The sequence below is a fragment of the Lasioglossum baleicum genome, chromosome 18 (assembly GCF_051020765.1).
Source record: "Lasioglossum baleicum chromosome 18, iyLasBale1, whole genome shotgun sequence".
Taxonomy (NCBI): domain Eukaryota; kingdom Metazoa; phylum Arthropoda; class Insecta; order Hymenoptera; family Halictidae; genus Lasioglossum; species Lasioglossum baleicum.
In genome coordinates, this window is record NC_134946.1 from 7,633,205 (window position 1) to 7,648,076 (window position 14,872).

At 34.2% G+C, this 14,872-nt stretch overlaps 4 protein-coding genes across 8 annotated transcripts; 1 reads left to right on the forward strand and 3 right to left on the reverse strand.

The window, feature by feature from the left end:
- Positions 1–38: 38 nt before the first annotated feature.
- Positions 39–5,711, reverse strand: LOC143217988 (uncharacterized). 2 transcript variants are annotated; one of them, XM_076442805.1, is made up of 6 exons: positions 5,450–5,711; positions 3,595–5,124; positions 3,079–3,520; positions 2,788–3,003; positions 2,257–2,486; positions 39–2,180 (listed from the first exon to the last, which is right to left on the reverse strand). In XM_076442805.1, exons 2-6 carry the CDS (start codon positions 5,112–5,114, stop codon positions 2,054–2,056), a joined length of 2,535 nt encoding a protein of 844 aa, XP_076298920.1. In that variant the 5' UTR covers positions 5,115–5,124; positions 5,450–5,711; the 3' UTR covers positions 39–2,053. The 2 variants fall into 2 exon arrangements, with proteins under 2 accessions (XP_076298920.1, XP_076298919.1); XM_076442804.1 differs by lacking the exon at positions 5,450–5,711 and adding an exon at positions 5,204–5,355.
- Positions 5,712–6,011: 300 nt separating this feature from the next.
- On the reverse strand, positions 6,012–7,312 carry LOC143217805 (uncharacterized). Its single transcript, XM_076442436.1, has 5 exons — positions 7,174–7,312; positions 6,936–7,064; positions 6,683–6,790; positions 6,526–6,605; positions 6,012–6,408 (listed from the first exon to the last, which is right to left on the reverse strand). Exons 1-5 carry the CDS (start codon positions 7,262–7,264, stop codon positions 6,274–6,276), a joined length of 543 nt encoding a protein of 180 aa, XP_076298551.1. The 5' UTR covers positions 7,265–7,312; the 3' UTR covers positions 6,012–6,273.
- Positions 7,313–7,444: 132 nt separating this feature from the next.
- Scf (Calumenin B scf) lies at positions 7,445–9,461 on the reverse strand. The gene is made up of 4 exons (XM_076442431.1): positions 9,151–9,461; positions 8,127–8,694; positions 7,935–8,050; positions 7,445–7,865 (listed from the first exon to the last, which is right to left on the reverse strand). The coding sequence occupies exons 1-4, from the start codon at positions 9,250–9,252 to the stop codon at positions 7,677–7,679; spliced, it is 975 nt and encodes a 324-aa protein (XP_076298546.1). The 5' UTR covers positions 9,253–9,461; the 3' UTR covers positions 7,445–7,676.
- A 198-nt stretch (positions 9,462–9,659) lies between these two features.
- Tsp2a (tetraspanin 2A) lies at positions 9,660–13,539 on the forward strand. Of its 4 annotated transcripts, none has more exons than XM_076442432.1 (5): positions 9,660–10,853; positions 12,094–12,291; positions 12,360–12,536; positions 12,606–12,791; positions 12,929–13,539. In XM_076442432.1, exons 1-5 carry the CDS (start codon positions 10,764–10,766, stop codon positions 13,004–13,006), a joined length of 729 nt encoding a protein of 242 aa, XP_076298547.1. In that variant the 5' UTR covers positions 9,660–10,763; the 3' UTR covers positions 13,007–13,539. The 4 variants fall into 4 exon arrangements, with proteins under 4 accessions (XP_076298547.1, XP_076298548.1, XP_076298549.1 ...); XM_076442433.1 differs by lacking the exon at positions 9,660–10,853 and adding an exon at positions 10,945–11,458; XM_076442434.1 differs by lacking the exon at positions 9,660–10,853 and adding an exon at positions 10,950–11,316 and having other exon boundaries at positions 12,929–13,537.
- The last annotated feature ends 1,333 nt before the right edge of the window (positions 13,540–14,872 follow it).

Genomic DNA, 14,872 nt, shown 5'->3' on the forward strand with positions numbered 1-14,872 from the left:
TGTATATATTTATAGATTGTATATTATTATAAAAAGAATTGCTTTGATTATGTTTATTTCCTTCAAATTTACATAACCGAAACGCGTGTTTAACGGTACAATACATTTCGTTTGATTAAGTAAAATTTAATCTTCGAATTTCTTTAGAATTTTGCTGTATTAATTCACTCAGAACTTTGTAAAATAAAAATACAAAGTGTGCATGAAAATTACATAAAGGTGCTTTATTACGACTTCTTAAGCTCGAAAAACATATATATTAGTTATCTTTTTTTTCGGTAATGGAGACAACAATATTGACCGAAAATATTTTGCTATTCTTATGCGAAAATCTCTAAGCTGTTTGTTTAATGTGTACCTCCGTTATAAAACTCGCCGAATACACATTTATATAATTTCATCTGCACATACAAAGAATTGTACAATTTTTGTTATTATACAAATAAAATATATAAGTAAACTTTTGTATAACACATTCATACATTTTTACAGATATTTTACTTACTTTCGTTAATTGTATTAGTTTGTAGTGTACCTTGTATGATGCAGAATGAAATTTTTACATTATAATTACACTGTCCAACACTAATTTTGAGTTCTGATAGGAAACGGAACGTAATCTGTGTTGTCTTGCGTTCTTTAAATATTGCTTAAACATATCTAAATACCTCTAAAGTCATTTAAAAATGCGCAATTGTGTTTGGGAGAGCCTATAGAATCGTTCTACATAATAATAAGAATTTGCATAACTTTTATGGTGGAAGCGCAAATTTTCAATTAAAAAATTTGTTAACTTGGTGACTGACAGTATCTTACAGGATTTACTAAGCAATTGTTTAAGTATGTCTAAATGTTGGTTTTTTTTTAAATTTTTGAAATAATTGCTCATCGGAAATCGAAATATAAAATTGTTGTTGGACAATGTTACCTGCAAGATGAAATTTAAGTAGTAGTTACAGCAGTCACATGCAATTTAAGAACAATAAATTCATCGATTTCCTTAATTCACATGCCAGAGGACACGAAATAGAGTATTTGAAACATGTCTATCTAGTATACAACTTATTCATAACACAGAAAGATAAAAATCAGTCTTACTTTATATATAACGCCAATTATTTAACTTTTAATAGGCTACCAATTACAAATGTTCAGAGATCATGGCTCACGGTAAACAATGACGATGCGGGAACATATATCAGCGAAGGCGGATTATCGTTTGTATATCATTATTAATATATACATCAATTACACGTGGAGAAGCTACTATTTCGACTGCGATTGAAAAAATGAACATATTCAAAGCATACGTTATACAAATCCATAAAGTAAAATAATAAAAAGGTTCTGCATGTTCGTATCCTACAGGTAGAATCGATAGTTCATGATATACAAGTTCTAAATTTGTTTCATTGCTTTTCAGTTTCATTGAAATTAAGAGTTAATTTATTATTATAGCTTCGGTTTGCACATTATGTTCAAATACTACCATAATATTAATAATGAGTATTATATTTAGGTTAAATTAAAGGACTACTTATGCATCAACAAGTGTCATAATTAATTGCACTGTCCAACACCACCAATTCTGCGTTTGTCATAACCAGTAGACGATTCTTATATCTTTTGATGCGTTAAACCACGACCCCGTGGCTGAACATGAATCTGAAAGTCATTTCTCTATAAGAATTGTCTACTGTTTATTAAAATGCAAACAAGAAACAAAAAATAAAAATTTGTCGGACAGTATTATTAATTTTTCGATACGTCTCTTCCCCGATTTTCCATCTGTATTAGAAGTTCTATGTAGAATTTTCCCAACATTCAAGTCCAAAATGAATCTATCGAAATTGTATTTTAAAATAAATTTCAATTTTAACAAATTTAATCCTCCTTAAAACAGTTTCTAATATAATTCGTACATTGTGCTAGGAGTCACTGAATATCGTCAACATTTGTTTTCGAAAATACGAAAGTTCATCAGATATTACTTGTGTAAGTGTAATCATACACAAAGGATACTAAAAGATTAAGCAGCAAGTTGCCGTACATTTTACTTCTTACGTTTAGTTTTACGTCGCTTACAATCTCTAAAGGAGTTTTGGTCTCCTGGTGCGCTTGAAGTTCCGGACTTACTGTGATTGTACAAATTATTTAAAAAATCCTCGAAATCCGCTTCACTGTTGAACAAACAAATTCGAATGAAATTTTTTGAGCCTGTTTCGTGTATTCTATAAAAATTTGAAGCCTTGATACCTCGTGTTTGAGTCTATTTGCTGTCGCTTTTTGCTGCAATTAGTCGTCTGCGATAGCGATCGCTGACCCAAAACGATTCTGTACTGGATGCTATGCGTGTTTGCTCTGAGATGTTTCAAATTACCAGCTTGACAAGCTGCCCAGTCGGTGACATCGTACACTGCTCCCTCCATGCAGGCGTAGTAATGCCACAAAAAACCCATGAGACGAGACTCTGCCCAAATATCTCCCTGTTCAAAAAATTTAACCAATATATTTATTATTTAATTCCGCGTTTAACCCTCATTCGTCCCTCGTGTCAATTTCACACATTTTTCATGTAAAGGATGATGTTATTCTGCCATTCGTAGAACAATCAATCTAAAACTTTGCAACTTTTATTTTTTTAACATGAAATATAACACATTCTGAATAAAATAATCAACAAAGTAAATTATTTATTATTTCATTTCATTTGACACTCAAGAGGCACATTAAATTGTGAAAATGTGGAACGGATGAAAGTTAAAAGTAGTCATTGTTAACATTCACCTCTTTTGCACTGTGACGTATTTTACACTGAGCACAGAACCTTGCGGCGTAACAGGGACGCTGCGTGGGAATCCTTTTATGCCTCAGACCACAGTTTGTGCACCTTATAGTGTTTGCTGCTTGTTCCATTTTCCTATGGAACTGGGAAAGCAAATCACTCAGATCACCCCAAGCTGCTTCTACTTGTCTGGTTTGATCAAAAGCTTGTCTACGTTCCTACAACATGGAAAATATGGTATAATCGTATTACGAATCATTGTAGCTTTGTTAGCAACAAATGTGAAAGATTACCGGTTCGCCAATCATATCAAACGCACGGACGAGTATCTTGAATGCTTCTTCTGCACCTGGTTGGTTATTCTTGTCAGGGTGAACCAAGAACGCCTGTCGTTTGTAATATTTCTTGATGTCGTCATCTGAACACGTTGGCGTGACACCAAGTATACTGTATGGGTCCTTCCCTTTACAAGCTAGTAATCTCTTCATGGCTTCTTCACCAGTACTAGGTAGTGCAATGTTAGTTTCAAGTCCGCCTCGTATCCAATTACTATTTTCTTCTTTCTCTTCGCTTTTTGCTCTTATCTTACGCCAGAATGCGAACTTGCTATTTCCAAACCAGCTGTCTAACTGTCTACCGACAGCATTTAAAATACGAATCTTGGAGAATGTCATCGCTAAGTAAACCCATAGATATTTTAAATACAGTATAGTGTGGTACCATCCACATTTACCACTGAAACAAAGAGATACATATGTCTATAGACGTGTTTTATAATAAAACATAACTCTGCATTCTGAATTACTTACAGCTGAACAATAAGATTGGCACTCATGCTAACTACATCGGATACTAAGTGTAACAACCAATGAAATATTTTCAATCCAATTTTACACCAACGACTGGCGTATTTATTTAAATTTTTACACAAATCTTTTACCGGAGATTCTCTGTTCTCTCTTCTGCGATTTCTTTGAGCCTTTTTAATTTGCTGAGTTTTCTCAGCCTGGAAACGTTTCGAATTCTTCTCTTTAACAACTTTTTTCTCCTCCTTACATGTTTTATTCGAGACTTGCTGATTCTTCTCCATCTTTTCAAGGGAAATAGTTTGACTGGAAGTATTTATCGTGTTCAAATTATTATTTATTTGTATGGGTCGTTTTGGAATATTTCCAATAGATTTAGAATTGCTGTTCTGAATTTTCGAATTGTTAAGCGCTTCTCCTTTCTCCGCTTTTCTAAATGTTTTGGATACCTTTTTCTTTTCGAATTGATTGGATCTATCAAAGGCATTTATCTCATGAGATTCAGTTTGCAGACCGAGGTTGTCTAGCGACACCCAACGTCTTGGAAGATTCGAGTTGTTTTTCTCCAAAATTTTTCGCGGTGCTTGCAGCTTTGGAGAACTATGATCGTCGCTTCCAGATGAATTTTGTCTCTTTAGGACAGCAGATTTCGATTTGTTCTTCGAGTTTTTGTTAGAAATCTTCTTGTTAACAGATTCGGTTTTTGGTTTTATTAATGGAACAGTTAAAGGAGATGGTGGAGTTGGAGCAGACTTTGTCAAGACATCTGAATAAGATGGTCGCATGGGTTTAACCTCTGCTATTGCACGAGGCTTCTTATGTTGAGGTTCTACAGAACTTCGAGGCAATTCTTCTGGCTCTCTAACATCTGAAGATGATGGCGGTATTGGTGTCACATTTGGAGAGCTACCAAAAGGACTATACGTGCCAGACTGGTTTGGTACCCAGTTACCAACCAAATTATCAATCAAGTGTTTCCCATTGAAGTTCTGCGTTCGTAAATCAGATGGTAGCGTAATGTGTCTGTCGTTGAAAAGACCGTACTCTCTGTCAATTATATTCTGCGTTCTGTACGACGTTATATTCGAGAGCTGACACTGTTCTGCCATGATTTGAGAAGCATTTCCATATATCACATTAATGTAATTGCCTCCGCCGACATCGATGGTACCTATCAGGTCATTGTTTTCGTTTATACCTAAATGATTTACAGTTTGCGACGGGAAATAAATAGAATCTGTAGAAGAATCGTAATTCGACATATCCTGCATATAAAGAGGAGCGTTCATCGGAGGCACCGATTGCAATGCAGGAGAATTAGTATGTGGCGCCTGATTGGTAATATAGTGTCTCGCCTGGCTCGAAGAGTAGTCTCCCCAATTGTGAGATGTAGCTTGCTGCGAGTTTATGCCAAACTGGAGATAGTGACCATTGGAATTTTCTAAATCGGTGGTCATAGTCTCGATGATCTTATCTAGAGACATACGCTTGAAGCCTGGGGGTGACTGTTGCTGTTCCGCCATATTGCAATTTCTAAAAAAACATTACATTTATATATAAAACACGTTCGTATGTATACTATATTTTTGCATTATGAAATAAAAGATAGTACTTCAGAGAGAAATTATGTTTCATGAGCAGCACGAAATTTTCTTATTGGGATTTTCGTTATACTTTTTTGAATAAGTTTCGAAATGTTGAAATTGTTTTTGTGTGGGATATAAGAACAATGTAGAAGCATTCGAACGCTGATGAAATAATTTCAAGGATTGATTTTATATGGTTTAATAACCTAAAACAAATATTCCCCTATGAGATTGCAGCAGGTGTATTTAACGATGTAATGTGTAATACTCACTTTGATCGGCGAGTATGCTAACGTTGATTACTCGGGTTACATTGTATTCGAAGCACACAGGTTCTGAACGCGTTCGATGATAAATACTATGTTTCCGAGATATGTGCAATTTGAAATTATATACCATGCGGTTTATAGAAAATCAGTCACTGTATTTGTCGTGGTCCGCACTACCATCGGATTCATAAACGGATCACATAAATAGTTTTCTTTCTGTACACGCGCGTCTGTGCGCACTCACATTGGCGCAACTTGCACTGACTTGCACTGACTTGCACACTGTTGCAAAAAGTTACTAGCATACGAGTATCCGATTACTATATATATGCTATATATACTAAATCCTTATGATTTCGAATGGATTATGAATGCAAAATGATTTGAACAGATTGAAATTTTACTCGTTTTGTAGAAATAATTGAGCATAGACTTGCACACTATTGTAAAAGATTACTATATGTATAAATAAAAGAGTGTCCAATTATTATAGAACCGTTACAGATTCGAATAAATTATAAATCTCAAATTATATATGAATTGAAAATGTATTTGTGTTTTATTGGACATTTCGAAACAATTTCGAAATAAATTTATAGTGATTTATAGCAACCCTGATTTATAGCTTTACTTTTGTAACTAGAATGCACGAAACGTATTTGGCACTGCTGCCTAATTCGTAAATTCAAATTTAAAACTTCTTTTTCGAAAATTTTGCACTACGCATGGTATATATTCTTCGATTTGTTTATATCTATTTAATTTATATTAATAAAGAGACTACGCAATAGTACTGCACAATTTTATTTCAAAATATCATTGATTAATTAATATTTATAAGCGTGAACAAAGAAAATAATTAGTAACATAAAGATAGAATAATTTATTGAACTTGATGCGTTGCAAGGCTCTGCTCCTTTTCTAGACCGACAAGCACAGAGTCCTACATTATAACCTTCTTTCTATAAAGGACAGTATAAATGACTTGAATTAAATTTAATAGAGAAGTTCCTAGTACACATTATTCAATAATTCAATGTTGTAATAATGATTCTCTATTTAATAGAATACTATCTTACTTTATCTTCATAGCATCCTGATGTTATAGCTGCTACGTCATCCTCTATTACTTTGCCACAAAAGAAACTTTGATTCACAACTGAAATTAAATTTGGTTTGTTAGAAAATTTTATATTTTTCTTTCTTTTAACGTATATATACATATAAATATCTTACTTTCGTTACCCAATGATATAGTATATTTTAAACAAACATCACCATTTGATAGAGAACAGAAGCTACTTTCATTCTTTGTAACCCAGAGATCAGTCATGTTTATAGAACCTGAAATTTGTCAAATTTTAACTTTTCGTTGTATGTAACATAAATGTCGAATGTAAGTTTAAACAATAGTTAGAAAGATAGATAGAAAGTGATTCCGTTAATTCGTTCTTGGACATAGAAAATTCTTAATTCTGATAATGATTACCTGCGTATAATGGTTCAACACAAGGAACACCCTTTCCTGTACAATTATTTTTATCAGGCCTGGTGTCACCAGATGCTACCCATCTGAATTGATAACAGTATGCTTCATTCTCATCAAATCTATCAACAACTATGAATAAATCACATTACAAATAAACTTTTAATATAATTTTCATAATTTCTATAGAGCTCGAATAATATCAGTTTACATGTATCATTGTATGTATATGTATAATTACCTGCTAATATTAAAGGTACGCTACACACAATCGCAATTAAAAGTATGTTCAAACGAATTTCCTTCATTTTGACTGGCATCCCTTGCTTCATGACGATTTGATACTAGACGTTGAATAGTGATTTGGAAACATGTCTTATCTGATAAAGATAGTCGCCATTATATTAATCCATTGCTTATCTTTTAGTACACCTGTATCATAGTACAATACATAGTCGAAACTTACTATACGTGCGGGAAGCTGAATTGTTTATCGTTTAATAAAAATCAGATTATAGTTAAAATATTTACGATTTATTAAAATGACTAACACATATGTACACGTTTCAAAGATAAAGGATTCTTAGCAGTAGTGTCATGAGGTAAGTAAAAATCAGCCATTATAAAAAGACTTATCCTACTGATAAAGATGAATATTTTTATAAATGCTTTACACATTCTTCTCGTGTATTAATAGCGATTTGTTCTTTGTTTTAATATTGTTATACGAATTTTGTCTTCTTATTAGAACTCATCGTGTCTGGCAAATGCCTCTCCAAAGTCAGTTGCCTGAGAGCCCACAAAAAGATCATATTTTTCTAGTATTTCCTCCTTTGTTAGCTTCTGATCTGCATCTGTATCGGCTTCAAATATTAAATGACGAGACTCAGCCTCCGCGTGATCAAAGTCCGCTGGAACGATCCACGTTTTAACCTAAGGAGAGATTAATAATTTAGTCAATTTTCTTCAATTATTTCCATCTTGCGCAAAAGAATGTGCAACCTCTTCAGCGTCCAGGAAGCCATCACCGTCTTTGTCACGGTACATAGAAAACTGTTCCTTCTCATTTTTCACCCATTCTGGTTCCTCTTCTCCTTCTGCACCATCATACATGTCACCTGCAACGAAAAATTGTTTGATCATAGAAACATGTTTACAACAGAACAATAAAATTTTCAAAAACAAAATACACACCTATGTATTCTGACTGAGATATTTTGCCATCTCCATCCGTATCAATATCTTCTATGGTTTCTATCACTATAACATCTTTCATGTGATCGAATTGGTCTGCATGGAGGAAAACAGCAAATTCTTCCTTTGTGAGAGAATCATCCCCATCCAAATCTGCACTGGTCCAACGTCTCCGTTCTTTTTTAAGCATATCCTTATAAGAGTAAGAATTATCTTTGGACTTCTCACGGTTCTCTGCTTCGTGCTCATCCATATCCCCATAGACCATCGCCATGTACTCTGTCCAGGGGAGTTTCTCCTTTTCCTCTGGATTGTGGTACTTCCATTGTCTCTCACTATCATTTCTTATGTAGCGCTGCTGTGTATACAGTATCCAATCCTTTAGTTCCTCTCCGTTAACGTAACCATCTTTATCCTTGTCCATTTTGTCAACAAGTATTCCAAGTCTTCTCATGCTCTCTTCAGGCGTGAGTTGATCAAACGTCTTTGCTTCTTCACCGAGGAAGGCTTCGTGATCATAGGCTGGGTTGTGTTGTGAGTGGACATAGTGCTCCTGTTCGCTTGGCTCCTAGCATAATATTAAAAAAAAAAACTTTCAATAAATAACAACACTTTTAACTGTGTGCCAAGTAATCGTTTTCATTAAGCATTACTGAAGGATCAATAAAAAAAAAGACGAACGTATTGTTTATGTTTTTAAATAATCAACCATTCAACAATGTGCATACAGAAAAGCTAGTAAAATTTCACGAAAAACTAAATAGTTTGTCTTTCTGTTGATCGAGCGAAGAAGGAGATGCATAAAAAAAAGACGAACGTATTGTTTATGTTTTTAAATAATCAACCATTCAACAATGCATACAGAAAAGCTAGTAAAGCTTCACGAAAAACTAGTTTGTCTTTCTGTTGATCGAGCGAAGAAGGAGATGCATAAAAAGTGGAATAACATTCAATTATAATTGTAGCATTTTGAACAAGGTTATGTGTAAAATAATTTTGAGGCGGGTGAAGTCGAAATACTGACCTTGTTAATAACTCGAGATTTGTGTTCGTTCTCTGGCTTGGGGATTGCCGTCGCCAGCACAGAGAAAACGATCAGAATTTGCAGGAGCATGAGTCCGCGCATAACTTGTGCGAATTAACAAAAAGAAAGATCACCGAGAACCGGCAAGTGAGGGAGGGACACTGAACAAACAGCGTCAACGACGATGTTGACGAAGAGAATTTTGAGATCTAGCTGGATCTATTTAGCCGTTTCGCTTAGGAGTCTGCTTCCACATCAGCAGAATTTGATGTCTTGCTCGACGCTACACCCCCACTTCTACATATTCGCTTCAGAAGCCATTTCTGACGGTGATGCTGGAGCTGGAGCGAAGGCGTTCCATATCGCAAACACCATGACCGGGTTACATCTGTGGGATGCTACTGGACCGAACGATATCAAATTAGCCTCGTATTGGCTCTTCGGAATCTCTGATAAAGAGATTTCGGGGGGAAAATTAACTTCGTTTACATTCGAAGAATTCTTAGTAAAAAGAATTACAGTCACATAATTGATGGCACACGGTTTAATTCAGAATAACTCTTCTATAAATGAATCAAACTTATTTTAATTTCTCATTGGGGAACGAAATCTGCATTGTATCCTTTTTTGACGGTATTCTAAGGTACCGCATGTGCAGTGTAGATTTAGCCTGGGACACATAAGTCTAAAATTAAATTGAAAAAAGCCCAAGAACATATTTGCGCGTTAAAAATGTCTTCGTCTATTTAAACATATAGTTCACATTTGTGCAAATATTTATAATATTATAAAAAAAATATACTGTTGTATTCGGGAGGGTCTGCGGGATCGTTCTGCGTAATTATACCTGTGATTTTTAGGGTTTTATTGTTTGTAAAAAATTATTTCCCGAATTACTTGGAAGCAGATACAGAGTTCAAAGACACAACACGCGATTGACCGATTATAATCACAGTTAATTAAGCTAGTATACATATGTATAGTCTCTAGCCAGAAGATCTGTTTGTATATGTATACATCCGGAGTCTGAAGTCTATTTTTAGATGCTACATTTATAAAGATAGTTCATTTTCCCGCAGAAGACTACGAAGCAGAGGATTCGAAAAAGAGTTCGTCGAACCAAAAAGAATTGTTCCACTGCGACAAACTATATATATATGTGTACACAACGAAATAATAGAAAATTCTGTAATTTATCCAAAATAAAATTGATGAATCTATCTAAGCAAATATTTTCATAACAATATATAAGCTTACATATTACATGATTATAATTAGAAATAATTAGCGACGATTATTATTATTATTAATGAATTCTTAGGGATAATCCAGATCACCGGCGATTGTTTGCCGGAGGTTGTTTCTTTAATGACAACTTTCCGTGCAGTGAATGATTCACCTGCCATGATTACTTTTTATCTAGGACGTGCTTATCCAGTTATCTTATATTTGTCGACGATAAAGAGACTGCTAGGTGGATGTTTCAGGTACCTGTCGACGGATACGACCATAATCGTGGTGCCCACGTTTTGATACTATCTCGTTCAGTGACTCTGGTGAAGAAAAAGAAACATTTTCGAGTTTCGATTTTCGGAGGTATACTTGGGATTTAAATGATGGCTGCGAAATCGGCTGTGCCTCAATTGGAGCAGCGGATTCAGTGTATCAAATTTACTATCTTCTGCCTGAACGCCATAATATGGGTAAGTAAAAAGAAATGGAATAAATGTTATAAAAAATGTAATAAGAACGTTTTGAAACTCATTGGAAATTATCATTCAATTAATTGCGATAGAGTGAAATTGAAATTTTTTAAATCGTTCGCCGTTGATTTTGCAATATTGAAAACCCGCGAATTTTAAACATTATTGCTGGCATTCTGTCACGGATTCTATGTAAAGAGGTCAGCGGAGACAATTTACGGGTAGATCGTGAATTGTAACGCGTCTCATTGCAACATACATCCTCCTTACATTCGATTCAATGACTCAGACCAACGCGCACCAATCATATCTGTGTTTATCAGCGTGACGAATGTGAAACTAATTCCTAAAGTGTTAGAACATTTTTTGTTGAAATGTCCGATCAAACAAAATTTACTATGTTTAATTCAATTTACTAGTGTACTTGTTCGTTTCTATTTTCATACAAGAAATATACAAGATGGTTCGTTTAAGTAAAAGGCCACCTAAATATCTCTACAGGTTATTGTGATGCAAAAAATATTTGTTACGTAATGTGCATGGTGTCAATGGACCAAATATCTGGCAAGAATATATTTTCCGAAGGTCACTTTTTTCGGAAAAATGTAATGAAACTTAAAGTCTAATAAAATGCGTAATTTATTACGAAATAACTTTTTATTATGTGTATTTTAGGCTTTGACCCTTTGTGTCTTTAGATTTTTGAGTCCTTGAGTCCTCGAGCCTTTGAGTCCTCGATCCTTTGAGTCCTTGAGCCTTTTAGTTCTCGAGTCTTTCAGTCCTTGAGTCTTTCAGTCTATGGAACTTGAATCTGTGAATCATTGATTCTTTGAATCTTCGAATCCTCGAATCATTGAGTCTTTGAGCCATTGGGCCTTTGAATCTTTAAATCATTGAATCTTTCAGTCTTTGGATCATTGAATCCTTAAATCATTGACTCCTCGAGTTTTTGAGTCTTTAATTCTTTGAACCTTTGAATCATTGTGCCTTTGAATACTTGAATCAGTGAATCATCGAGTCTTCGAGTTTTTGAGTCTTCAAGTTTTTAAATCATTGTTGAATGTTTGAGTCTTTGGATCATTGAATTTTCGAGTCTTCGAGTCTTTGAATTTTTGAATTATGGAATCTTTGAATCAGCGAGTCTGCGAGTCTTTGAATTGTTGAGTCGTTTTCGATTTTAAAATTAAAAATTAAGTTCCGAATTTTTGAATCGTTCTGAAACTTCTACATTTTTTATTAGCTCCTCGGCAGTTCAATGTTCGGCCTATGTATATGGCTGCGACTGGACCCAGGATTCCAAGAATGGGTTGAATTCCTCGACATTTACGAATTTTACAACGGCATTTACATCCTCCTAGCTGCCTCAATATTGATCATAATAATAACATTCATCGGATGCGGCGTTGCTCTCATGGAACATGTCCTTGGCCTCTTCGTCGTAAGTCACAAGCATTAAAACAACTCCGACAACGGTAAACATCATGTCACTAATATTACTATGTTTAGTTCGTAGGTTTACAATTGTTCTGCTACGTGATGGGCTTAGCAGGAACGGCATTGCTGCTCGACTACTCGACTTACGACAGTCAAATTCAGCCCCTGATTCGCAAATCGATGCTATCCCTCATTAACAACTACCAGGATGATAGAGCGACTTACGTTTTACAGTTGGTCCAAGAAAGCGTAAGTATTCTTTCCTTGAACAAGAAATTCCAATTAATCCGAAAAGTTAATCGAAAGATTTTAAAATAGATCGGTTGCTGCGGCGCTGATGGACCGAGAGACTATTTGACCTTGAAGAAACCTTTGCCCAACGAGTGCAGAGACTCGGTGACCGGAAACGCCTTTTTCCATGGCTGCGTTGAAGAAATCTCATGGTTCTTAGAGGGCAGATCCGGATGGCTGGCTGGTTTGGCCTTGGCTTTGTGCGTGCTTCATGTAAGTTCGATGACTGAAACAAACAATTCTAAACTTTTCTCATGAGATTTTAAAATTTGATTCTCGTCTATATGAATACAGATTTCATTGTTCACGATAGTTTTTTAATTCTGTCTGTTTGTTATGTATTTTTCTAGATCATCATTGCTGCCTTAAGCGTGACCCTCGTTCGTGCAATTAAGAAGGAAGAACAGACTGTCACGTTCAAGCGTTAGTCGTCAGAACTTATCAAATTGTTACGAATCAGTTTACATTTCATTTTATATTCAGGAACATTTATTTATTTCGCGAAAAGGTCTTCGCCTGACACTGACTATTTTGACACAAAAATCTGCCGTCTCAGACCATTTTTTACAGCGTTGTAGCGCATAGTAGGAGGTACAGCAAATATACTGTATATGCATTTACATTTATTCATGCATTTACACTTATTCTTGAATACGGTGTGTTCAATTTTCTTAACATTAGAATAGATTATATTTCTGATTGATGAATGACACTAGGTATTATTTAGAAATGGAAATACAGTGCACAGAAAATGCTTAAAAAACTTTCTTATACGGGCAGTACCAAAGAGACGTCTCTGTGCATTTACAAGTCATTTTTTACAGTTATAAATTCTGATTTCACTATTTTATACGTAAGGACATTTTTTTTATTAGAAATTTTCTTTATTACTAATGCAATAAAATAAATTAAATTGTATTTGCCATTGCGTTTACATTGTGTACAATAAAAGAATAATGGATTATTTTTACATACTTTATTTACAAATTTGTTTAATATACATACAGAATCTTGTAATAAAAAATAATATATTTACAATAATTTTTGCAGCACACATTTAAACATTGTTGCACACTATTGAACGTTTTACTATAAAAAAATTAAGTATACAATCTTAATTATTTATAAAATGAGAATTATTATACGTCATGTAATCATTCGATTTATCATAATAAAACAAAATAATGATGTATGATTATTTACAAGATTTATATTCAATTTTGACAACGACAATGTTGTATTTTTTAGTTTCGTGTGATTTTGATTAGAGTTGATTATTAGGCGAAATTAAATGGAAGAAACTGCGAAGATTTGAAATCTCCGCCATAGCAGCTGTAAAGTTTTAGTTTAAAGTAAAAGAAACTAAATTAATTAATTATAATCTTTATGTTCTTCATATGTATCGTCATGCGACATGGTACGTTTTAATTGTTCATTCGACTTAGTAATAATAGAATTATTTTTAAACAAAGCCCTCACGAGAATTAGATTCGTTCAGCACCTATAGTAGATATTATGGTTTCATTTAAGGGTAATCAGTCTTTGCGTCTATGACACTATTCGAAAATACTTAATATTGTACTTATTCTTTCCAAACTATACCATAGATATTTTTACAATTTTTCTTTATCGTCGCGGTTAATATGTTCCCAAAGTGTCGGTCATGTCACACCACGATACATGAACAACACAATTAACTTATTTGCTAATTGTATCAAATGGAAAAAAGATATCTGAATATTTTTCTATATTAAATACTAATACTATCATGATAAGCATTACTTTTTAAATATCTTAAATAATGTTACAGTAAAATGCTAAATCTCTGGGTAGCAAAGAACCCCATTGAAACCAAAAGAGCTTGAAATTTCGATTCAATGACTGCCATTGTCACTGGTGTCAATTTTGGTTAAACATCTATCGTGATCATCACTTTGTGTAAACACTTACAGGCACCGACCCGAAAGTTCCTAACGATTTTACTGCAAACCAAGTCAACTATAGGGTGATCCAATAAATAGAATTTGAGTAACTTGTTTCTCAAAAGAAAATCCCTTAAAGACAAATCCCTTAAAAGAATTAAGGGATCACTTGTGCGAACCCGAAAAATTGGTCCCACTTTACGTGATCATAACTCCGTCAAAAATTGCCGCATCGACATCGTTAAACAATGGTTTGAAAGCGTGAAACCTCTAGTTCCAGATGCCCTGTTTCAAATTGTTGCTATGTTGGTTTTTTACAAAGTTATAGCGAGATGAAGACAACATTGACGGTTAACAAAAATTTTGTGAAAC